Below are 24982 nucleotides of genomic sequence, written 5' to 3' on the forward strand. Positions count from 1 at the left end.
CAGAAGTTGTTCTTGAAAGACCAGCAGAATTGATGCAACATAAAATATCATGAAGGCTGTGGAATCACAGAATTTATTTCTCGGTTTTCTCTTTTTTCAGTGAAGCAACGTTAAACATACCTTTAAGATGCAAGTGGACAGTACGCAGTAAATTCTGTAATGAAGGCGATCTAGTTACGCGAACACTTTGAGGCACGGCTAGTGGACCGAGCTGCTCGCCAGATAACTGCGGCCTTCCATTGACTTGTCGGCTTTGAATTGCTCGCGCGTCACAAAACGGGATTCATTCACAAAGTAACCCTTCATGTCTGCGAGATCCACGCGAGGCAGTAGTTCGACATCGCGCAGAAGCTCATCATCTGCTACTTCGAGCGGGTCGACACAATCCCTCAAGGGCACTCAGTTTTGGTAGCGGGATTTTTCTGGTTCGCTCAACTAACGCACATGCGCGCTTACAGGCATCGCACACTTACGACACACCAATCGATAGCCGAATCACAAAAAATACTTTTCGTCAGAAAAAATAGGGCTCGTGCGTATTGCTGGCTGCTTGGCGACTCAGGCATGCTCGCGTTGGCAGCGCCAACTGAAGACCCAAATAATGGCGTACGCCGCTAGCGCTCCTAGTGGATGACGTCATGTACATACGTCCTATTCGTTAACGCTGCTGTAATATCATGAGTAATATGAGCGGGAAACGCTAACGCGTGGCAAACAGCCTAGAAACCGAGTTAGAGCGGTACGCGGATGGCGCTGTCGAAAGCAGAGGGGAAAGAGGGACGCTCTTCCGCTAACTGTTGGCACTCCCACCGCGCCTGGGTTTCTCGAAAACGGCAACTTAATGCGATTCACTTGCCGCCGATTGCCGATAAGACAGTTACGGGCACAGCAACTTACACCGAGTCATTATTTTCCAGTCATGTTTCCTTTCTTCTTTTCTTTTTTGAGGGCTTATGTGTCTGAAGCGCCCGTTCGTGCGTAACACGTAAGGTAATTTCAGATACACCCCCATAAGACTTGATGTTTACATTAAGCACGTCATCGTGTCACGCGTTCCAGACAGACGGACAGATTTCCCTGGAAAGTAGCTCTCGAATCTTTGCGCTTCAAAAGAGTGCTGCTATTGGCTATGCTTTGGTGGACAGAGTTGCCAGCAACCGCAATATCAAGTAGCTTTATCAATGCGCGCTGGCGATGTGAAGGTCCGCACTTTGTATAAAGAGACGCATGGTGCGACTGCCAACAGTGATCAAAACGGCATCCTCCTTTCCACTGTGCTTCCGACGGTGGCCACCACGTGTCGCCCATAGCAGGGTTCGAGGCTATGTGAGACGCGCGCCTCTGTTCCCGCCCATATTGGCCGCGATAGCGCACCACTTCATACTATTTGCAGGTCTTGCTCTACTGCGTTTACGTGGCAGCACTCCGTTTCGCCATCCAGTGGACTGCTGGATCATGTCTACGGCACCTCATGCAGGCCATGCCGTCTACGCCAGCTATGCCCTCGACAACAGCAGCAACGAATGGAGCGCGCAGAACCTTCCATGCACCAAGGGGGACAGTGCGAGCTGTAAGTTAGTGGAGCACCATCCGGAAATTAATAGGGTACTTCTAGGCGCTGCCCTGCAGCTTCGGGAAGACAAGCGAGGACAGAGAAGAGGTGATGTCCTTATTGCGGCTGTCGAGGCAAGCACTTGCCGGACCGCCTCGTACAGCTCTGAGGAAAACTCGTGCAAAGCGAGAGCACTGGATCTCGTTGAGCTTCTACTCGCGGAGCACCACTGCATCACGGCAATGGAATTCACTAGCAACTTTATGCTTCGCCCATCGTTGCTCTCAGTAGTAAAACGTCATCCCCATTTGAACAGCTTTACTGTATGCGGAAGATTCATTGAATCTGACCGCGCAGCTGTGGTGTTCGACGTGATAAGGTCTTTGCCGCAGCTCAAGAATCTAGCTTTCAACTCTCACGAGTTCGAGAAGGACTCCTCGACTATGAGCTGCATCATTGAATACTCCTTTGACCTTCGCATAAGTTGTCTATCGACCCTTGACCTCGCAGAGCTGCGAATTCTCAGCACTGAGGCCGGTCGGCTCGTTCAAGCACTCATTGAAAACGAAAGCATCACCGACCTCTGCGTAGGAGAATCCCTATTCTCGTACGGATATGGAGACTCCTATCCAAGGTTCACGACGTACCTCGCGAACGAAAATTGCCCGCTGCGAAAATTGACGCTCAAATCGAACGCCTACTTCATCTACGGGTCCCTCATGGGTCAACTCGTTGACGCATTCTGCAAAATGAATTTTTTGAAGGAACTGAACGTGGACATCGTGGACATCGCGACAACAATATTGTAAGTAGAATTGAAATTGCATTTTGGATAGGCTCTGCAGTTGTAAAATATTGCAACGCTTAAGTGGCCTTAGCTTTCTTGACACTATGAGGCACCTAAAATTTAACGCGTACACTATAGTAGCACATTTTTTTTTGCTGTAGCCAGCATTAAATTGCGGAGATTTCGGCAAAAAAATACTATTTTTTATCTACTGTATTAGCTTTTTATTCGAATAAATGACGTTTCATGTTCTTTTTAGCTTTCCCTGGAATTAGCTTTCCCTGATTTCGAACTATTTTTGGGTAATGTAGGAATAATAATGGCACATACAAACCTGTAAGTTTTGCTCTTTTTGTTAGACTATGTAATGTCCGGTGTTAGCATGTGCCGTCCTTATCGTCGTTACAAGTACCTGTTCTGCGACACAAAACAAGAAAACGGTTCCCGACGTACCTCGCGCTGTGTGTATATAGCGCTGTGTGTGTCCCTTTGTGTCTTCTCTTGTCCCGTCTTTGAATCGCGCTACCATACTCCCCTTGAAGAAAACGAAACAGGTAGTTCTTTCAAATGTTTTCTTCCAGAGGGTTTAGTAGTCAATTCACAAACAGTTTAGTCGGTGTTGTACTGTTTAGTGCTGTCATCGTCCCAATATTTGACGGCAAATTTCCTGTGACTGCCGCTGAAATGACCATCTTTTTGGAGACTTTTGCAAGTTTGCGCCACACGCTCAGATCGACATGTCGATGTGACGTCATGCGTGTCCGTGTTTCCATTTATTTGCACCGTTGCGACGCTGCAAGTGTGGTCGCCACCCTGTGGCTCCCTCAAAATTCAACACGGTCTTTCTATATCAAAAAGAAATGATTTATAGACCAAAGCAGACGGTGTAAAAATTCATGAGACCGAGAACCTTCAAGGTGGCGTCGTCTCCACTATACTTTTTTTTTCAGTCTTTTCTGCCTTAACAATAACAGTGAAATATTTCCATTTTGTTTTTGCTGCACTTTTGCACACTTGGGCTCGGCGACTGCCCGGCGATCGCGGCACAATCTTGCGCGCCGTATTTGGAGGAAATTGTGGGGCGGCAGCGGTGCTGGGTGGGGCTTCACTCTGCAAACAAGTGCTTACTTTGCGCGGTCTCGTGCGCCGTATCTTGAAAGGTATCTGCAAACGGCTCATACCTTTATGCGCGCTGTGTTCTAGCCGCTCTTGCATTGAAGCGATAGACGGCACGAAGGTCACTTCGCTCGCTGCTGCTGCCGCACATGCTCACACCAGCGCTATGAAAGCAATTGCCCGCGCCCATCGAGTGTGATGCGTTCCTGTTTGCTTGTGCGTGCTGGCACCATGCTTGTCAATTCAGTAATAAGCGAAAGTTTCCACTTTTATACGGCAGATAAATCTACTATCCTTACATTGTATGGGGAACAAGCGCTGACCAGGACAAGCGACGGCAGTTTCAGTGGGTAACTAAAGTATCTTGACGCCATCCGGTAGGGAGGCCTCGAGGATCGCACGACATATTTAGCAATCACGAATGCGTACCTTGATCCATGTTTGTTGAGCCCGATGCGCCCAGCCGGGTTCTTTCTATGGGCATGCGGGTTGGGAGGAGCGCATGCGCTGTTGCGTTCTAGCACGTCGGTGCCAAGACAGATCATTTTCTGGATGCATGCGCTTCAATATGAGCAGCAAATTAGGCGATGAAAAATCGTAGTGTGTTCTAGTGTGAACTGCGCCCACTGATCGCTAGGCTGTTCGTTACGGCGCTGCACTCGATGTGCGAAATTTCAGCGCTGGTTGCCCGTAGCTGTTTACTTATTTTTATCGCAATCAATGCTTCGCTTTCCGGGTGAAGCGCAGCCTTTTGTTCTCATCTTATCAAGTCATCAGCCGATGTGAAAATATTGGAGCGCCTGAATGCATATACGACGCTTGAGAAGGTCGTTCCCCGCTATACCGACACTCTCCGTGCGAATGGCAGTGCCCAATTAGACCTTCCCTAGCGTGCAATCTTGGGGTGATGGGCACACAGCCTAGCAGCGCCAGAGTAACCATTGGTGTCGCTGAATGTTGGACCGCTACGGCTCCTCCAACTGCTCCTGCGCTAAGCAACCGCAAGAGCGGTATCTGCAAGGAACCGGCGCTTTTGTGAGCGCAGAAGGTTATGGTCCATGAAATTAAGACGCATGATCTGGGTTAAACAATACCGGAAGACAAACTACGTCCAAGAGGGCGGCTGATGTTCACTCGTCAATGTAAATCAGTGCGCTTTGAAACCTCCAGAGACGTGGACCTCAGACATAGCGGATGGCTCAGACTCCTGAAATAACCGTAGTAGATAGAGTTGGGTGCAGGTCTTTCTATTTATTTATTTATTTATTTCTCAAATGCCCCTGGAGAGGGGTATAACATGAGGGGTGTTGCAAATGGGTCGCAAGCCCCAAGAGTAGCGTTGGCCTGGTGGCCTGGGGCACAACTGGAAGCATCCGAAGGTCCTGGCAAAGCATGAGTCGACTGCTAACAGAACAACTTGCTTTATTCTAGCATCGCAAAAGAGCGGCCGGTCAGGTCGACCGAAGTGGAGAGACGGGAGAGCACGCTACCCGACGGAAGAATTCGGAGCCTCTCTCTTGGCGTCCGGGGGCAGCTGCTTTTATACTCTCGGAGTCGAGGGCAAGAAGAAACACCACGGGATGGGGCGCACGTGACGGCGCCGCTCGGACACGTTGAGACTAGAAGTGACGCATCCGCCGGGCCGGCGCCCGTCAGACCTCATCCCTTCATAGTTGGGGAGCTCCTCTCCCCGGCTGCCGCGCTTTTACAAGCGTGGGCACCAACATGCACGCACACACACACACGAAGACACGTGGCACTGAAACATGCCTGGACGCGCATGGCAGGAGGCGTTGCGGCAGCGCTGAACGGGCCAAAATATCCGCCGCTTTGAACGAAGCCCCGGCGTCCGTTGCATCCGCGCCGGCTATACCGTGCGTCGTAGGCGAAACGTAACAGGGGTGGGCAGCTTAAAAGGTGTTGATGGCAGTCTTGAACTCAGTCGCACTGGATTGGTCCGTCTCTTGTTCTGGCAGATCATTTCAGTCTCTCGCTGACGTTGTACGTTGGAAAAACGAATGCAGATGGGATGATGTGCGCGCATGCGGGGGGTATACTGACTTTGAATGATGAGTCCGGGATGAATTAGTCCCTTAAGAGACTTCAATTTCAGTTTTTAACACGAGTTTATATTGGAGTCAAAATGTTCAATTCTCGCGTTTCTTACAAGGGGTGAATGTTCATTCAACTCAAAATGTCTTTTCTATACATTGTTTCCAGCGTACCTACGTTCGCCCTCTTCGCCGAAGTGGCCACTCGGAGCGCCAAACTACGCATCCTGAAGTTGCCTTGCACGTCAAGATGTTCCATTATCGGTGCCCCCATTACAAGTCCTGAAGCCACGCAATGCATGAAGTCCTGGCAAACAGCCTTGCAAGGATCGAAGTCACCGCTCAAGCAGCTGCGCGTCGACTTGAAAGGCTTCGGCGAAGCGGAATGCGACACTTTCTTCGACGCAATAGCCAACAATGAATCTCTGCGGTTGGTGGAAGTCGACACTTTGCCGTTCATCGATGGGCTCGACAGGGTCTCCAAAACTATTCTGGAGCGAGGTCTGAACGATCGAGTGGTCATCAAAGGACACCATCGCCACAGCAACGCAATGAATCTGCTGAAATGCCCGCAAATCAGCACCGTGGCCGTAACACTGAGGTGGTTCGTTTCCCACCCGCGTGTCGGCCCGCAGTCACTTATCTCGACTCTGGAAGTGGTCGGTAGCTCCAGTAACGTAACGTCACTGCTGGTTGAAAACAATAGATTCAATCGCGACGAATTATCTGCCTTGGCGGCATGCCTAAGGAACGCGGCTGTACTCACTGATGTCAACATAAACCTGAGGGGCGCTTTGGCTGTCTTATCAGAAAAGGATCGTACGGACGTTCGTGCGGAACTAGTGTCAGCGCTGGCCTCCAACCACAAACTAGTTAAAGTCAGCATCAAAGGCATGGTGCTGTCCAATGACGACTTGAACGTCCTCGCACATTTTGCCAGCAAGAGCCTCAGCCTCACCGAATTCACCATGACTCCTGTCTGTTGTGGCGGTACCATGCCTGGCAGGCTTTGTGAAGAGCTGCAAATTTATTTTGAGCAAAAGCCCGCTGCGCTAAAGGAAGCATTCAACTTCAAGAACATCCCACTTGCAGACATCCTGGTATGGCACAGTGATAAAGGCTGTCTCCGTTTATGAGCACACAAAAATGTTATGTTACGGAAAACCGCGAACAAATATAATTTGCAGAATAGTTGGGACGATTACCAGACGGTACCTTGATGCTATAGTGTCCTTACGAACAGCGGCCTGTTCGAACATTTTATGACTTCGCAAATACATAATTTTCGACACCAGGCTGCGTCATAAGCGGTAAAAATCGGACTAATATGCGCAGGCTCTGCGGCTTTCAGGAAAAGAGATAAATAACGTCGTGAAGGCATCACAAAACCATTCGAGGATACAAGTCGTGCGAAACAAGCCACCGAAGCAGCGGGGAGCACACAAGGCTATTATGCGAGATATACCAATGGAGCACAGCGAAAAAATGGAGATAAATTGAGGAAAGCTCCGCCTTAAAAAGAACAGAGCATATCTCTTGCGTTAATAGATCGCAATTTCTCCGCCAGTATTTATTTGTGCGCAAAAAATAGAGGCTGTCTGTGATTTCGCTCTGCATGCATATTCCTGCAATTTCAATCTTAGTTCTACTCCGAATGCTTCACTCGTGTTGCTATGACTTCTTTTCGGAAGTTTCCGAGATCACCACAGCTACAATATAAGCAAAGCTATGATGTCGAAGCTACGTTGGCTCTTTGAATCAGAGCTATTTTCTTATTAGGAAGCGTCGTACGCTTCCATTTGCGCGCACACAATCAAACACTTCAGAAATTTGGACCGGTTAGGGCTTATCGCAAGTTTTTTCTGCTTTAACCATGACGTGTTCTCTTTTTTTCATGCAGCAAGCGACCATACGGAATGCCTCCTCCGTCTCGGCCGCTTCACAATTCGTGCTAGGTCAGCAAGATACCTTGGACGGTGCGGATGCCATCGAGCTGATGCACGACCATCCACGCCTCCTCGAGATGGTGATGGAAGGTGCTGACCTCGCAAAGACCAAAGCCAAAGAGAAGATCAGCAGCGCTCTTCTGCGTGTGCACCACTGTAGCCTTGATGAGTTTATGAGAATCGCAGGCGTCGTCAAGGAGAGGGTGGAGTGCCTTCGTCATCCCGATGCCAGGTTTCAGCTCGTTGACATTAACGAGCACTGCTGGCTGCACATTCGCAGGTTCCTAAAGATAAGGGACGTTGTCAACATTGAGCCGGTGTCGGTAGATCAAAACGACGCGTGGGCTTTTGAATGCGATTAGCACACCATAAATAAAACACCTAGCATTCTCCTGAGCGGAAACTTGCTTAGTCTGAGTACGAGTGACACCCAAGGAATAAAATTTTACAATATTCAGTGCCCTTATACGTTGATAAAATGTTAACCAGCGAAGCTGTAGTGGGATGACCACATTGACGACCATATGAATCAATATAGATTCATATGGTTATTGATACCATCGCGATAGCGTTAAGGAGCCTGTGTCCCAGGAAATCCAGTGTGGGACGTCCTTTCGGCAAAAATATTTTCGAACCCCCCTATCCAGGCCTTCCATGTGGAACAAGTATTTGACTCAAATATTTGAATTTCTCAAGGTAAAATACGTGGAAAAATCGCGAAAAAGGACAAACACACAACCTACAGACATGAGCGCACTCGGACTGTAATTTCAATATAGAAGAAAAGTTTGTTACGCGCAAACTCAAAGACCTTTTCCAGAGTTTCTACAATGTATAGACCGGAGACGCCGTCAGCCATTTGCGCGCGCCAGACTGTAGATATCTACGTACACGAAGCGGCGCGCCCGCTTCCTTGAACCACATCCGCCGCATTGCGGCCCATGCGAAATGCCGCATTTCGGCCAGAAAGCCCGCCTTCGTGCATAGCGTTCACTGCGAACGTTTCCCAGTAACCTATGGTGCAGTTGCCGGGAAGCGTGAGAAGCAGTCAGGGATCCCTGAATGCAATCGCGTTCTACTCTTAAAGCTCAACCAGACGTACGCGTTCCAATGCGCCCGCACGCGCCGCACCACGCCTGGACGCGTACGGCGTCAGGCGCGGAGGCTGTTTCGCGTGTCGGCGCGCGGCGGCGTGGAGACCTACAACCTCTAGGTTTTTTGCGCCCGCGCCGGAAGCTGCCGCTCGCGTCAGTAGCATGACGCACCTCACATGACCACGGCAAGCCAACGTCACTTCCGGAACGACTCTTCGCGCGATGTTCAGGCAAGCCCGGGTAGGGTGGCTAGAATGGGAGGTGTCAGCATCGGCTGGGCTGCGCCGCGTATGGCGGTGCGGCGTTTTTTCATGACAGCGACAGGTGGCGCGCTCGTCGTCTCCGAGATGCCTAGTGTGATGGGTTTGAGCAATCTCTCCGGCCCCAAGCGCGCGTCGTGAAGTCGGTGGTTAAGTTAGCTTCGCCTTCCCCGCTTTTAATGTGTTTTCTTGCAACTTGTAACAGATTGCTTAACATGGCCGTTAAGCGAAAGCTCGACTGCCTTGAACATGGCAAGCTAGCAACACTGCGCCGCCGCGACGAGACGCGCGGCAACTCGTGCATCGTTTGGGTGCGCGCGCTCTTTCTCCGCCGGGCGCGACGCGTCGTCGAGTCAGCGCGGCGTGTGCGGACGCATTGGAACGCGTACGTCTGGTTGAACCAATTCAACCAATTTTCGGTCGAAGTTGATGCAATCGACTTGCCGTCGTCAGGAGAAGAGCGCGGAAAGGGGGCTTGCACAAATGAACACGCCCTTCCCTAGGCATTTCCGCTGCGAACGAGAGAGTGACATAACAATTGAAAGGTAGTTCCCTCCACCTCCTTTATTGAAATGAAAATAAAAGAAAGGTGTAGTCGCCCTATAACCGCTCCTTCTTGTCCCTCTCCGCTTGCCTGCCCGAAGAAAGAATACATTCAGAGCGACCGCCACGACTGATAACATCACGCGGAAACAATTGGACGACTGATCGCTCTAGCTAATTGTTTTTGTCCACATCCCGGACGGATTTTTTTTTCTCGAGATTCTAGCCATAGAGAGCTTCTCTGTAAAAATGTGCTTTTAGTGTGTCTGAGATACCCGTTTCATTTGCCGGTGTGTGGCCGAAAGATAGATCGCTATTGAGCGCTAGAGTGCGTCTCAGGAAGCGGGTATGAACGACCATGAGCGCTACTGAGTTAGAATACATTTGTCTCAATCATTTCTTGGCGCCTTATTTAAGAAGAGCTTAAAGCGTCCGCATCTGCGGCACTGCGGAAGGAAAAACCACCTCATTCAGTTGCCACGCCAGCACAACAGGCATCTGCGTTCTCCCCAGAATGCAATGCACACTCTCTCAATATTCGCTTATGCACGCAGTTTCTGGTAACAATATATCATCGAACCCACATCTTGTATTCAATCTAAAGAGCACGGAGAAATCGGCACTATAGCAGCCTTCCGTACTGCACGGCTTTTAGTCGCTATTTTTATTAATGCCCAGAGGGTCATACAGTAGATTGTCTCAGTACGATGCGACGCTATTCATAGGCGCCAAATACTATGTTTCCCAAAATTCTTCCCCAATTTCATGCTTGAGCTGCACGAAACACACCGTATTTCAACGTTATGGTTTGTTTCAGAATCCTCAAGGCAGCATTCCTGCACTGCAATAATTTGTTTAGCAGTTTAGAACGTTTAGCATAAAGGGAAGCGGCAATACAGACCTGTATGAAGTGGAAGGAAGGAATGTCAGCCATGTTGACTGTAGCGCCACTCTTTAGCTCGCATTAAATTCTCACTGCTGCCCCTGAGGCAGACGAGCGAGTTGTGTCTATGAATGCTTTTAGTGATAATTCCTTACCTCATTTATCTCTTAACGTACCCACACCTTTCACAGGTTTTGCTACTAAAGGATACTTGATTACAATAAAGTCAATTCCGACGTTATGAATTCCGAATTAGATATATTATTTTCCCACGTACTGTTACATTCATTTCATAGTCGGTCGGTGGAAGAGAATTGGATACTCTTCAGGAATAAGATGTCTGCCTTGGTTAACCAGTCCGTCCCTCTCATTAACGTAACCAATGCTAAATCTAACTTATGGCTCGCCAGATCCCCACGCGTACTGAGAAACAAGGAGAAGCGCCACTACGACTGTGGTAAATGTTTGCGCATGCAAGTAGCTTAGGACACAAACAAGGAAAGCTTGAAAAATTACTGCTCTGCCCTGTCTTCACCTAAGAATATGACTTCTCTTATGACTAAGCAGCTTTTATAAAATCTAATCCCAGAAAGTTCTGGCACTCTACAAGCCCAGATGAAGACCAAGATAACATTTATTTACGCAACAATAACAACACTACCCTTCCAGGTATTCACCGTGCTTCTACTTTAAATACCTAATTTTCTTCTATATTCACTACAGATCAGCCTGATCTGCTGGATGTAACGGAACTAAACTACGAATATACGTCACCTATAATAACAGTTGATGGTGTCGCATGCCTGTTAAATAAGTTCAAGCTAACCACATCCTGCGGCGTTGACGACATTAATTTTCAAATTCTGAAAAACACCTTCATCGTATCTGGTGAAAGTCTGTCTCACATCGTGCTATAGCAAGGGTCATACGCATATTTATTGCAGGTAATAAATACACACTGGAAGACTACCGTCCAATATCATTAACATCTACATCTTGCAAAATGCTAGAACATGCTTGGGATCAAATGCCTACCGCCACGTGGAAGTCAGCAAATTTTGCTTTTCAAATCGACACGGATTACGGAAAAACTTCGCGCGTGAGACGCAATTATTCTAATTAACAACTGATGTAGATACTAACATGGAAGAGGATCTAAAAATTGATTGTGCTTTTCTAGACCTTGCAAAAGCGTTCGACCTTGTTGCACATTGCCGTTTGATTTTGAAATTATTTTCTTTAGTATAATTCTATTGCTCTGGAGACCTTCGCAATTTTCTATCTTATCGTCAGCAATTCACAGCAGGTAATAATTATTCCTCTCGTTTTTGACACGTTACTTGAGGTGCACCACAAGGCAGCGTTCTTAGGCCATTACTATGTCTAATATACATTAATGACTTACCGAATAACATTTTAGACATAGCAGACGACTGCATTCTTTATCGCTCCATCAAGGCTGCCGATAATACAATCCTCCAAAAAGATCTAGAACTTATTTTTGTTTGGTGTAATGCTTGACTAATAAGCCTGACGTTTGTAAATGTTAAATTATCTCTTTCAGCCGCAAGCATATTAATTCTACGTTGTTTTATCACATAGATATCTTCACTGTTTTGCATAATACTTAACATTCAACTTATCTTGGTGACAACATATCTTCAGCTTTATGGTCGTTAACGCGCCTTGCAAACATATGCACCAATTCTTCGAGATCACTAAGGCACATACGCGGCAACTTACATAATTCTACTAAAGACATTCGTAATCTAGCTTACCTAGCATTTCTTCGACCTCAGCTTGAATACGGCACATTCGTCTGGTCTCCCCCATCAGAAAATTTTGGTCGAAGGACTGGAGTCTGTTCATGATAGGGCTGCGCGTTTTATTTCACGTTATGACTATAAAAAAGCGCAACACGAATTGAACTCTACGTCTCGCTACAGCCCTCGCAGGATCATCGTGATATAGCCCTACTATCATCATTTCATAAATACGTCCATAATACAGCGCCACCAGTTCTGCCTTTTCAAACTCCTCATTACAATCCACAGCGGCTGTGCAATCGATTCAATTTCATGCGCATATACGGACAGACTAGTTCATTTAAGTACTCCACTGTTCCAAGACCCATTCGCATTTCGACCTTCCTAACACCATATCTCATGAGCGTGACCACGAAAATTTCCCGCTTTTTTTAACAACGCATTTTTGAACTCTGCATAAACAAATGTAATATTTTTGTCACTGCCTTTCCCTTTATTAGTTTAAGATATGTCTAAGATATATATAGGTGCCAGTTCATAACCATGACATGCACGAGACACAGAGCTACATCGAGGCAACTGTGACGAACTGACGCATAATCAAAAATACCTTCAATAGATGTTTTTCCACACAAACACAGAGCTCACCTGCTACTAAAAGAGAAGCATATAACTCACGCGACGTGGTGGTAAGCTAGGAGGAGAAATCTTGGCTTCGAATTTCACTAAAATTTCTATTTCTCCCGTTGTCAAAAGCTACAAATTATCTGCGAAACAATCACCGTGAAGAGCAGAACTAATCGTTTACTCGGCTATGCTAGACCGTTACGTGCCAAGAATAAAAGTGCTTGATATTCTTGTAGTCTTGTAAACTAATCAAACGTACGTGGACATACGCTAAGAAATCACCCTGATAAACAAGCTATAGCAACGCAGGCGTCCAAATGGTTCCAAAGTCAAATACGAGCTAGCAGTGGATTAGAATATGCAGGTAACCTTATAGTCATCTCTCTAGCCATCTTGAAGCTTTGCTTCACGCTTGATTACTACACACTTTTGATGCGTGGAGGCTGACTTAGGTGGCATGCGCGAAACTGCCCAGGCTGACAGAATTAGAGGCATCTCTATGAGCAAGCATGCAGTTCACTTCAAGTTTTATACGAACATACCAAAAGTACTATAGGCTAACGTTGTACCTGTATTGGTGGCTCTCATTTGTGTAGCAGCTGGAAGAATCGTCCACGTGCAGTAAGGCGTTCTTGTGTTGTCTTTCTCGCACATCTTGTTTTTCATATCTACGGACGAGGTCTGCTGACATTTTCTGCCCTTCGTGGTACCTGGCCACTGTGTAATCAGTGGCACTGATTCCGCCGATAACGCTGCTCGCACAGCACATCAAGAAGAGCACAGCGTTCCAATTCCGCTTTTGAGGACTGACGCTGCAAGGCAGCTTCGACACCTGGCACCGAGTGGAACTCGCCAAACTTACGACTTACGCGACTGCATCGACTAAATCCCTCCCTGCAACTCCGACCTCCACTCGGACTTCCTCGACGTGAAGTTGCGCTTCTCTGTCGCCTTTGGTTAGGAGTTGCCTTCACAAAGGCATACTCTACATTAATTGGAGTGACTGACAGCTCAGCATGCGAGGTCTGTGGCACCGAAGAAAACATCGACCACCTGCTGTGCCACTGTCCAAGATATGGCCCAGAGAGACAAGAACTTAAAGCTTTCCAAAAACTGGACAATCGACAACTTTCTGTGCAAGTGCTGCTGGAACACCGCCCCCATCGCCCGTCGGCCCATAAAGCGGCGAAGGCGCTTTTGTGTTTTTTAAGGACGACGGGTTTGTGCGACCCTCTGTGACTTTTAATGCGATTCTTTAAGACCACACGCGTCAGCGAACTCGCCACAACTTCCTTCTTTCCTTCCCTCCTCTCTCTCCCTGTGATCTTTGTTTTCCCCTTTCCCATACCCCCGTTGTAGGGTAGCCAACCGGACGTTATTCTCGTTAACCTGCCTGCCTTCTACTTTTCTCTTCCCTCCTCCTCGTGGTAGAAACCTATTTCTCAAGGTAATTGCCAGATCTTGAGGTAAGCGTGTTGACAGAGTTTACTGAAGAATAGCTGCGTATAGGAGCATAGTGTTCACGTATAGTATTCACGTATAGTATAGTATTCACTGCGTCTAGTATTCACCGATCATGGATCGCGAGGCAGCGACAGCGTCACCGGGGCAGCCGCGCCATATTTGCGGTGACGTCCGCCGTGGAGCGTCGGAAAAATTCCAGCAGTGTTTCTCACGCGAACAACTGATTCTCATCTTTGGCCCGCTTATCGTGTTTTGGACTTAACCGGTCGCTGATATTTGAGCATGGTCGTCTCAATGTTTCGCGCGCAGTGCTGTTCTTATTTGTTTATTGCACAGGTCCGCGTAGTGTTTACGTGTCCGGACAGACTACGCACCCTGGCCATGCGTGAAGTGAGCTTCGGTGTCACGGTGAACTGCGCGTTGTTTGGCTGCAGCCATCGCACGAGAGAGAAGCCCCGCAATAGGAATGTTGCACAGATTGTGTTCTTCTCGAACCATGTTTATCTCTTCCTCACAACAGCCTCAATGTAAAAGAGCGCAGCGAATATGGGCGAGCATGCCTCTGCAAGGCCTGCCGTGCAGGTGTAATGGGAAGCCAGCAGCTAGGCATGTAATTTCACGAAAAGCCATCGTGGGAGTGGCGTTTCAATGAATGGTTGTTATTGACGAACAAGGCAGGGCCAAAAAAAAAAAACACAGGTTTTGAAAGACCAGCAGAATTGAGGCAACATAAAATATCCCGAAAGCTGTGGAATCACAGTGTTTACTTCTCGGTTTTCTTTTTTTTTTTCAGTGAAGCAACGTTAAGCATACCTTTAGGACGCAAGTGGACAGTACGCAGTAAATTCTGTGACGAAGGCGATCACGTTACGCGAGCACTTTGAGGCACGGCGGGCGCACCCAGCCGCACGCCCAATAACTGCGGCTTTCCATCAACCTGTCGGCTTTGAATTGTTCGCGTGTCACGAAGCTCGATTCATTCACAAAGTAACCCTTGATATCTCCGAGATCCACGCCAGGCAGTAGTTCGACATTGCGCAGAACCTCATTATCTGTTCGTTCGAGCGGGTCGACACAATCCCTGACAATCCCACGAGGACACTCAGTTTTCATAGCGGTATTTATCTGGTTCGCCCAACTAGCGCACGTACGCTTAAGCGCATCGCACACTTACGACACACCACTCGATAGCCGAGCCTCAAAAATACTTTTCATCAGAAAAAAATAGGGCTCGTGGGTATTGCTGGCTCCTTGACGACTCAGGCCTGCTCGCGTAGGCAGCGCGAACTGACGACCCAAGTAATGGCGTAAGCCGCTAGCCCTCCTAGTGGATGGCGTCATGTGCATACGCCCTATTCGTTAACGCTGCTGTAACATAGTAAGCAAGATGAGCGGTACCACGCTAACGCGTGGCAAACAGCCTAGAAACCGAGTCAGAGCGGTACGTGGATGGCACTGCCGAAAGCAGAGGGGAAAGAGGGACGCTCTTCCGCTAACTGCTAGCACTCCCACGGCGCCTGTGTTTGTCGAAAACGGCAACTTACAGCATTTAACTTGCCGCCGACTGCCGATAAGGTGGTTACATGCGCAGTAACTTATAGCGAGTCATTCTTCAGTCATGTTTTCTTTCTTTTTTTTTCTTTTTGTGAGCCTGCGTGTTTAAAGCGCACGTTCATCACTTTAGCGTGAGGTATTTTCAGATAAACCCCCAAAAGACCTGATGTTTATATTACGCAGCGCATCGTGTCACGCGTTCCACACAGACGGACAGATTTCCCAGAGAAGGAGCTCTCGAATGTTTACGCTTCAAAACAGTGCTGCTATTGGCTATGCTTTGGTAGACAGAGTTGCCAGTAACCGCAATATCAAATAGCTTTATCAATGCGTGCTGGCGATGTGAAGGTCCGCACTTTGTATAAAGAGACGCATGGTGGGATTGCCAACAGTGATCAAAACGGCGTCCTCCTTTCCACTCTGTTTCCGACGGTGGCCACCACGTATCGCCAATAGGAGGGTTCGAGGCTATGTGACACGTGCACCTCTGTTCCCGCTCATATTGCTCACGATAGCGCACAACTTCATATGATTTGCAGGACTTGCTGAACTCCGTTTACGTGGCAGCACTCCGTTTCGCCATCCAGTGGACTGTTGAATCATGTCTACGGCACCTCATGCAGGTCATGCCGTCGACGCCAGCTATGCCCTCGACAACAGCAGCAACGAATGGAGCGCGCAGAACCTTCCATGCACCAAGGGGGACGGTGCGAGCTGTAAGTTACTGGAGCACCATCCGGAAATGAATAGGGTACTTCTAGGCGCTGCCCTGGAGCTTCGGGAAGACGAGCGAGGACAGAGTAGAGGTGATGTACTTATTGCGGCTGTCGAGGCAAGCACTTGCCGGTTCGCCTTGTACAGCTCTGAGGAAAACTCGTGCAAAGCGAGAGCACTGGATCTCGTTGAGCTTCTACTCGCCGAGCACCACTGCATCACGGCAATGGAATTCACTAGGAACTTTATGCTTCGCCCATCGTTGCTCTCAGTAGTAAAACGTCATCCCCATTTGAACAGTTTTACTGTATGCGGAAGATTCATTGCATCTGACCGCGCAGCTGTGGTGTTCGACGTAATAAGGTCTTTGCCGCAGCTCAAGAATCTAGCTTTCAAGTCTTACGATTTCGAGAAGGAAACCTCGACTACGAGCTCCATCATTGACTACTCCTTTGACCTTCGCATAAGTTGTCTGTCGACCCTCGACCTCGCAGAGCTGCGAATTCCCAGCACTGAGGCCGGTCGGCTCGTCCAAGCACTCATTGAAAACGAAAGCATCACCGACCTCTGCGTAGGAGGATCCATATTCTCGTACGGAGATGAAGACTCCTATCCAAGGTTCCCGACGTACCTCGCCAAGAAAAATTGCCCGCTGCGAAAATTGACGCTCAAATCGGATGTCTATTTCATCAAGGGGTCACTCATGGGGAAACTCGTCGACGCGTTCTGCGATATGAATTTTTTGGAGGAACTGAACGTGGACATCGTCGCGGCAACAATGTTGTAAGTAGAATTGATATTGTATTTTGGATAGGCTCTGCAATTGTAAAACACCGCAACGCTTCTTAAGCGACCTTAGCTTTCTTGAGACTGTGACGCCCAGCCAATCACAAGTACACGCTACTCCGAGTGTTATCCCTGAACGTTCTGATTTAGGCACGTAAAATTTACCGCGTAACCTATGGTAGCGCATTTTTTAAAGGGAAGCTGAAAGGATTTCCAGAAAAAAATGAGTGAACATCTGCACATAATCGTTTTCAACCCTCCGAATTCGAATATCGTATCGAAATTGAGCGAAAGAAAGCGCAAATATATTTTATTTCGATGAAAAGTGCAGCAGCGGACACGCCCAGCTCGCGCGTCTCGTTTCCGCCTGTGATTCGTCGGTGCGCCTCGTGACGTCAACTCTTGTAACCGACCGCTGCCGCTACGCATGAAGCGCGGTGCCAGATGGTTTGGTGCTGTTTTTCTCAGAGGGTAATGACAAATTTAGAGAGACTGCGCTTTTCTGAGGAGTTCGGCGCTACTCCCTACATGTACGAGCCGAGTCGAAGAAGCAAACGATGCTGGTGCGCGCAGTGCTTTCGACGCGAACGAAAGCAAAGTCTTGGGATCTCCTCGTGTTGGAAATGCTCTTTGGTCAGTATGTTTTTTTGCACAGCGATCTAGTGATCTCGCCGATCTTTCGCCGATCTAGTGAGCTCGTTTCCGGTCTAACAACTGTAGTGTTGTGTTCCTACATGCCTCCTCGTGGAACGTAAGCGGGGATGCGATCGTCGGCATTTGTGCGCTGTCCAAAGCTGTCGGCAATCTACAAAGACGGTTTAGACGCGTGAAAAGCTTCCCGGTTCATGCAGTACGTGTAGTGACTTTCATCTGTTGACTACCACTCACGTTGACTACCACTCACGTTGACTACCACGCACGTTGACTACCACTCTACATACACGCAGACGCATCAACAAAGGAATGCAGGGTCGATCGAAGCAGATTACGATGGCACGCACGCAGAAACAAGCGCGGTCAGGCACGGTCGCGGACGCTGCGAAGGAACGCAACATTAGAGTTGACGTCACAACACCGCGTTTTCCGGTCTCCGCTCCACTCGCTCACTCAACGGGGGACGGAGCTACAGCGCAATTTCAACCGACCATTACGTCGCTCCTAATTGAAAAAAAAAAACCAAATTTTACCTACATGGTTTATAAGGTTCCAGCATGCGTATATGAGCGTCTTATTGAATTCGACAAACTCTTCAGCTTCTCTTTAAGCTGGAGCCAGCATTTATATGCGGAGAGTTCGGCAAAAAAAAATACTAATTTGTTTTTTTACTATATTAGCTTCTTATTCCAATAAATGGCATTTTATGTTCTTTTTCCTGTCTTTAGAAAGTGTCTGTAGCCTTCATGGTCGGAATAAAAGTGCACAAATCGTATTAGCTTTCCCTGATTTCGAACTTTGTTTGGGTAATGGAGGAATAATAATGGCACATACAATCCTCTAAGTTGTGCTCTTTTTGTTAGACTATGTAATGTCCGGTGTTAGCATGTGCCGTCCCTATCGTCGTTACAATTACCTGTTCTGCGACACAAAACAAGAAAACGAAACAGGTAATTCTTTAAAATGTGCTTTCTTCCAGAGGGTTTCGTAGTCAATTCAAAAACAGTTTAGTCGGTGTTGTACTGTTCAGTACGGTTATCGTCGCAATATGTGACGGGAAATTTCTTGTGACTGCCGCTGAAACGACCATCTATCTTGGCACTTTTGCAAGTTTGCGCCACACGCTCAGATCGACATGTCGATGTGACGTCATGCGTGTCCGTGTTTCCATTTATTTGCACCGTTGCGACGCTGCAAGTGTTGTCGCCACCCTGTGGCTCCCTCAAAATTCAACACGGTTTTCTTAATCAAAAAGAAATGACTTATGGACTAAAGCAGACGGTGTAAAAATTCATGAGACCGAGATCCTTCAAGGTGGCGTCGTCTCCACTTTACTTTTTTTCAGTCTTTTCTGCCTTAACAATAACAGTGAAATATTTCCCTTTTGTTTTTGCTGCACTTTTATACACTTGGGCTCGGCGACTGCCCGGCGATCGCGGCACAATCTTGCGCGCCATATTTGGAGGAAATTGTGGTGCGGCAGCGGTGCTGGGTGGTGCTTCACTCTGCAAACAAGTGCTTACTTTGCGCGGTCTCGTGCGCCGTATCTTGAAAGGTGTCTGCAGACGGCTCATACCTTTGTGCGCGCTGTGTTCTAGCCGCTCTTGCATTGAAGCGATAGACGGCACGAAGGTCACTTCGCTCGCTGCTGCTGCCGCACATGCTCACACCAGCGCTATGAAAGCAACTGCCCGCGCCCGTCGAGTGTGATGTGTTCATGTTTGATTGTGCGTGCTGGCGCCATGCTTTTCAATTCACTAATAAGCGAATGTTTCCACTTTTATACGGCAGATAAATCTACTATCCTTACATTGTATGGGGAACAAGCGCTGACCAGGAGGAACTATGGTAGTTTGAGTTAGTAACTAAGATATGTTGACACCATCCGGTAGGGAGGCCACGAGGATCGCATGACATATTTAACAATGACGAATGCGCGCCTTTATCAATGTTTGTTCAGCCCGATGCGCTCAGCCAAATTTTTTTTCCATAGGCATGCGGGTTGGGAGGAGCGCATGCGCTCTTGCGTTCTAGCACGTCGGTCCGAAGACGGATAATTTTCTGGACGCATGTGCTTCAATAAGAGCGGCAAAGTTGGCGATGCAACATCGTACATTCTAGTGTAAACTGCGCCCACTGCTCGCTAGGCTGTACGTTACGGCGCTGCCCTGGAGGCGAGAAATTTCAGCCCTGGTTGCCCATAGCTGCTTACTAATTTCTATCGGTATCAATGCCTGGCTTTCCGGGTGAAGCGCAGCCTTTTGTTCTCACCTTATCATCAGCCGATGCGAAAATGTTGGAGCGCCCGAATGCCTATACGACGCCTGAATAGAAGGTCCTTCCCGGCTATACCGACACTCTACGTGCGAATGCCAGTGCCCAATTAGACCTTCCCTAGCGTGCAATCTTCGTGTGATGGGCACACAGCCTAACTACGCCAAGAATAACCATTGGTGTCGCTGAATGTTGGTCAGCTGCGGCCCCTCCAACTGCTCCTTCGCTAAGCTACCGCAAGAGCGGTATCTGCAAGGAACCGGTGCTTTTGTGAGCGCAGAAGGTCATGGTCCATGAAATTAAGACGCATTATCTGGGTTAAACAATACCCGAAGACTAACTCCGTCCAAGAGGACGGCTGATGTTCACTCGTCAATGTATATCAGCGCGCATTAAGACCACCAGAGCCATGAACCTCTGGCACAGCGGATGGCTCAGGCTCTTGAAATAACAGTAATAGATAGTGTTGGGTGCAGGTCATTCTATTTATTTATTTATTTAGTTATTAACGCCACAGCGTTAAGGAGCTCGTGTCGCAGAAAAGTCGGTGTCGTCGGCGGTGTTGACAGTGAGCGATAAATCCCAGCAGGTACTTTATGAATAAAAAACAACTTGCAAGAATGGGCTGGGTGGGAGTCGAACCAGGGTCTCCGGAGTGTGAGACGGAGACGCTACCACTGAGCCACGAGTTCGATGCTTCGAAGCGGTACAAAAGCGCCTCTAGTGAATGCGGTGTTGCCTTAGAAACGAGCTGTTTCTAAGGCTCAGGCATGCGTTGCTTGCTCAGGCGCACATTTCGTTGCCGCGCCGAACGCTGCGTTGCTCGACGCTCACCGCGTCCGATGTGGGGCGCGTTGTCGCTGCGCCGTAGCCCATTGTCTTACACCCCTTGGCGGGTCGACGGGAATGCTGTCGCGTTGCACTCTTGAAGGCGAAGCTTAAGCGTCCTCCAATTTTTTAGTCATTTGTTGTTTTGTTTATTTATTTGTTTGTTTGTTTATTCATTTATTTATTCCTCAAATGGGGGCCCCTGGAGAGGGGTATTACACGAGGGTGGGCAGCTTAAAAGGTGTTGATGGCAGTCTTGAACTCAGTCGCACTGGATTGGTCCGTCGCTTGTTCTGGCAGATCATTTCAGTCTCTCGCTGACGTTGTACGTTGGAAAAACGAATGCAGATTGGATGACGTGCGCGCATGCGGGGGGTATACTGACTTTGAATGATGAGTCCGGGATGAATTAGTCCGTTAAGAGACTTCAATTTCAGATTTTAACACGAGTTTACATTCGAGTCTAAATGTCTGATTTTCGCGTTTGCTTACTAGGCGTGAATGTTCATTCAACTCAAAATGTCTTTTCTATATATTGTTTCCAGCGTACCTACGTTCGCCCTCTTCGCCGAAGTGGCCACTCGGAGCGCCAAACTACGCATCCTGAAGTTGCCTTGGACGTTAACACATAGCCTTCTCGGTGCCACCATTGCACGTCCTGAAGCCACGCAATGCATGAAGTCCTGGCAAACAGCCTTGCAAGGATCGAAATCACCGCTCAAGCAGCTGCGCGTCGACTTGAAAGGCTTCGGCGAAGCGGAATGTGACACTTTCTTCGACGCAATAGCCAACAATGAATCTCTGCGGTTGGTGGAAGTCGACACTTTGCCGTTCATCGATGGGCTCGACAGGGTCTCCAAAACTATTCTGGAGCGAGGTCTGAACGATCGAGTGGTCATCAAAGGACACCATCGGCACAGCAACGCAAACCAGCTGCTGAAATGCCCGCAAATCAGCAGCGTGGACTTAACGGTGGGGTGGTTCGTTTCCCGCCAACGTGTCGGCCCGCAGTCATTTATCTCGACTCTGGAAGTGGTCGGTAGCTCCAGTAACGTAAGGTCAATGCTGGTTGCGTGCAATAGATTCAATCGCGACGAATTACATGCCTTGGCGGCATGCCTAAGGAATGCGGTTGTACTCACTGATGTCGACATAAACCTGAGGGGCGCTTTGGCTGTCTTATCAGAAAAGGATCGTACGGATGTGCGGGCGGAACTAGTGTCAGCACTGGCCTCCAACCTCAAACTTGTCAAAGTCAGCATCAAAGGCGTGCTGCTGTCCAATGACGACTTGAACGTCCTCGCACATGGTGCCAGCAAGAGCCTCAGCCTCACCGAATTCACCATGACTCCTGCCTGTTGTGGCGATACCACGACTATCAAGCTTTGTGGAGAGCTGCAAATTGCTTTTGAGCGAAGGCCCGATGCGTTAACGGAAGCATTCAACTTCAAGAACATCGCACTTGCAGACATCCTGGTATGGCACAGTGATAACGGCTGGCTCAATTCGTTTCTTAGCACAAAAAAAATGTTATATTACGGTAAACAGCGAACAAATATAATTCGCAGAAGAGTTGGGAGGATTACCAGACGGTACTTTCATGCTAGTGTCCTCACGAACAACGGCCTGTTCGAACGTTTTCTGACTTCACCAATACATAATTTTCGAGACCAGACTGCGTCATAAGCGGTATAAATCGGACTAATATGCGCAGCCTTTGCGGCTTTAGGAAATGAGTTAAATACCGTCGTGGAAGGCATCACAAAACCATTCGAGGATACAAGTCGTGCGAAACAAGGCACAGAAGCTGCGGTGAACACTCAAGGTGATTAGGCGAGATATACCAATGGAGCACAGCGAAAAAATTGAGGATGAATTAAAGAAAGCTCCGCCTTAAAAAGAACAGAGAGCATATCTCTTGCGTTAGCAGATTGCAATTTCTGCACCAGTATTTATTTGTGCGCAGAAAACAGAGGTTGTCTGCGATTTTGCTCTGCATGCATATTTCGGCAATTTCAATCTTAGTTCTACACAGAATGCTTCACTCCCGTTGCTTTGACTTCTTTCTGATAATTTCCGAGATCACTTCTGCTACAAAATAAGTCAAGCTAAGATGTAGACTGTACGATGACTGTTTGAAACAGAGCTATTTATTTATTATTCTGAAACTGCGTGCGGCCTTCCTCCTGCACGCACTATCAAAAACTTCAGAAATTTAGACCGCTTCAGACTTATCGCAGGTTTTGTCTACTTTAACCATGACGTGTTTTCTTTTTTCATGCAGCTAGCAACCAGAAGGAATGCCTCCGCCCTCTCGGCCGCTTCACAATTCGTGCTAGGTCAGCAAGATACCTTGGACGGTGCGGATGCCATTGAGCTGATGCACGACCATCCACGCCTCCTCGAGATGGTGATGGAAGGTGCTGACGTCACAAAGACCAAAGCTAAAGAGAAGATCAGCAGTGCCCTTTTGCGTGTGCACCACTGTAGCATTGCGGAGTTTATGAGAATCGCAGGCGTCGTCAAGAAGAGGGTGGAGTGCCTTCGTGATCCCGATGCCAGGTTTCAGCTCGTCGACATTAACGAGCACTGCTGGCTGCACATTCGCAGGTTCCTAAAGATAAGGGACGTTGTCAACATTGAGCCGGTGTCGGTCGATCAAAACGACGCGTGGGCTTTTGAATGCGATTAGCACACCATAAATAAAACACCTAGCATTCTCCTGAGCGGAAACTTGCTTAGTCTGAGTACGAGTGGCACCCAAGGAATAAAATTTTACAATATTTAGTGCCCGTATACGTTGATAAAATGTTAACCAGCGAAGCTGTAGTGGGATGACCACATTGACGACCATATGAATCAATATAGATTCATATGGTTATTGATACCATCGCGATAGCGTTAAGGAGCCCGTGTCCCAGGAAATCCAGTGTGGGACGTCCTTTCGGCAAAAATATTTTCGAACCCCCATATCCAGGCCTTCCATGTGGCACAAGTATTTGACTGAAATATTTGAATTTCTCAAGGTAAAATACGTGGAAAAATCGCGAAAAAGGACAAACACACAACCTACAGACATGAGCGCACTCGGACTGTAATTTGAATATAGAAGAAAAGTTTGTTACGCGAAAACTCAAAGACCTTTTCCAGTGTTTCTACAATGTATAGACCGGAGACGCCGTCAGCCATTTGCGCGCTCCAGACTGTAGATATCTACGTACACGAAGCGGCGCGCCCGCTTCCTTGAAACACATCCGCCGCATTGCGGCCCATGCGAAATGCCGCATTTCGGCCAGAAAGCCCGCCTTCGTGCATAGCGTTCACTGCGAACGTTTCCCAGTAACCTAAGGTGCAGTTGCCGGGAAGCGTGAGAAGCAGTCAGGGATCCCTGAATGCAATCGCGTTCTACAAAGGCGAAGCTCAAGCGTCCTCAAAATTTTTGGTTGAAGCAATTTTGGTTGAAGCAACTTCAACCAATTTTTGGTCGAAGTTGATGCAATCGACTTGCCGTCGTGACGAGAAGAGCGTGGAAAGGGGGCTTGCACAAATGAACACGCCCTTCCCTAGGCATTTCCGCTGCGAACGAGAGAGTGACATAACAATTGAAAGGTCATTCCCTCCACCTCCTTTTCTTTATTGAAATGGAAATAAAAGAAAGGTGTAGTCGCCCTATAACCGCTCCTTCTTGTCCCTCTCCACTTGCTTGCCCGAAAAAAGAATACATTCAGAGCGACCGCCACGACTGATAACATCACGCGGAAACAGTTGGACGACTGATCGCTCTAGCTGATTGTTTTTGTCCACATCCCGGACGGATTTTTTTTTTCTCTAGATTCTAGCCATAGAGAGCTTCTCTGTACAAATGTGCTTTTAGTGTGTCTGAGATACCCGTTTCATTTGCCGGCGTGTGGCCGAAAGATAGATCGCTATTGAGCGCTAGAGCGCGTCTCAGGAAGCGGGTATGAACGACCATGAGCGCTGCTGAGTTAGAATACATTTGTCTCAATCATTTCTTGGCGCCTTATTTAAAGAGAGCTTAAAGCGTCCGCATCTGCGACACTGCGGAAGGAAAAACCACCTCAT

General features: G+C 48.1%; 2 protein-coding genes across 2 annotated transcripts; both read left to right on the forward strand.

Annotated features, from left to right (window-relative positions):
* The first annotated feature begins 1185 nt into the window (after window positions 1-1185).
* On the forward strand, window positions 1186-7909 carry LOC139046700 (uncharacterized). Its single transcript, XM_070527444.1, has 3 exons — window positions 1186-2357; window positions 5676-6606; window positions 7407-7909. Exons 1-3 carry the CDS (start codon window positions 1228-1230, stop codon window positions 7812-7814), a joined length of 2469 nt encoding a protein of 822 aa, XP_070383545.1. The 5' UTR covers window positions 1186-1227; the 3' UTR covers window positions 7815-7909.
* Window positions 7910-15940: 8031 nt separating this feature from the next.
* Window positions 15941-23686, forward strand: LOC135898724 (uncharacterized). The gene is made up of 3 exons (XM_065427834.2): window positions 15941-17140; window positions 21445-22375; window positions 23184-23686. The coding sequence occupies exons 1-3, from the start codon at window positions 16245-16247 to the stop codon at window positions 23589-23591; spliced, it is 2235 nt and encodes a 744-aa protein (XP_065283906.1). The 5' UTR covers window positions 15941-16244; the 3' UTR covers window positions 23592-23686.
* The last annotated feature ends 1296 nt before the right edge of the window (window positions 23687-24982 follow it).

The sequence above is a fragment of the Dermacentor albipictus genome, chromosome 10 (assembly GCF_038994185.2).
Source record: "Dermacentor albipictus isolate Rhodes 1998 colony chromosome 10, USDA_Dalb.pri_finalv2, whole genome shotgun sequence".
Classification (NCBI taxonomy): Eukaryota; Metazoa; Arthropoda; class Arachnida; order Ixodida; family Ixodidae; genus Dermacentor; species Dermacentor albipictus.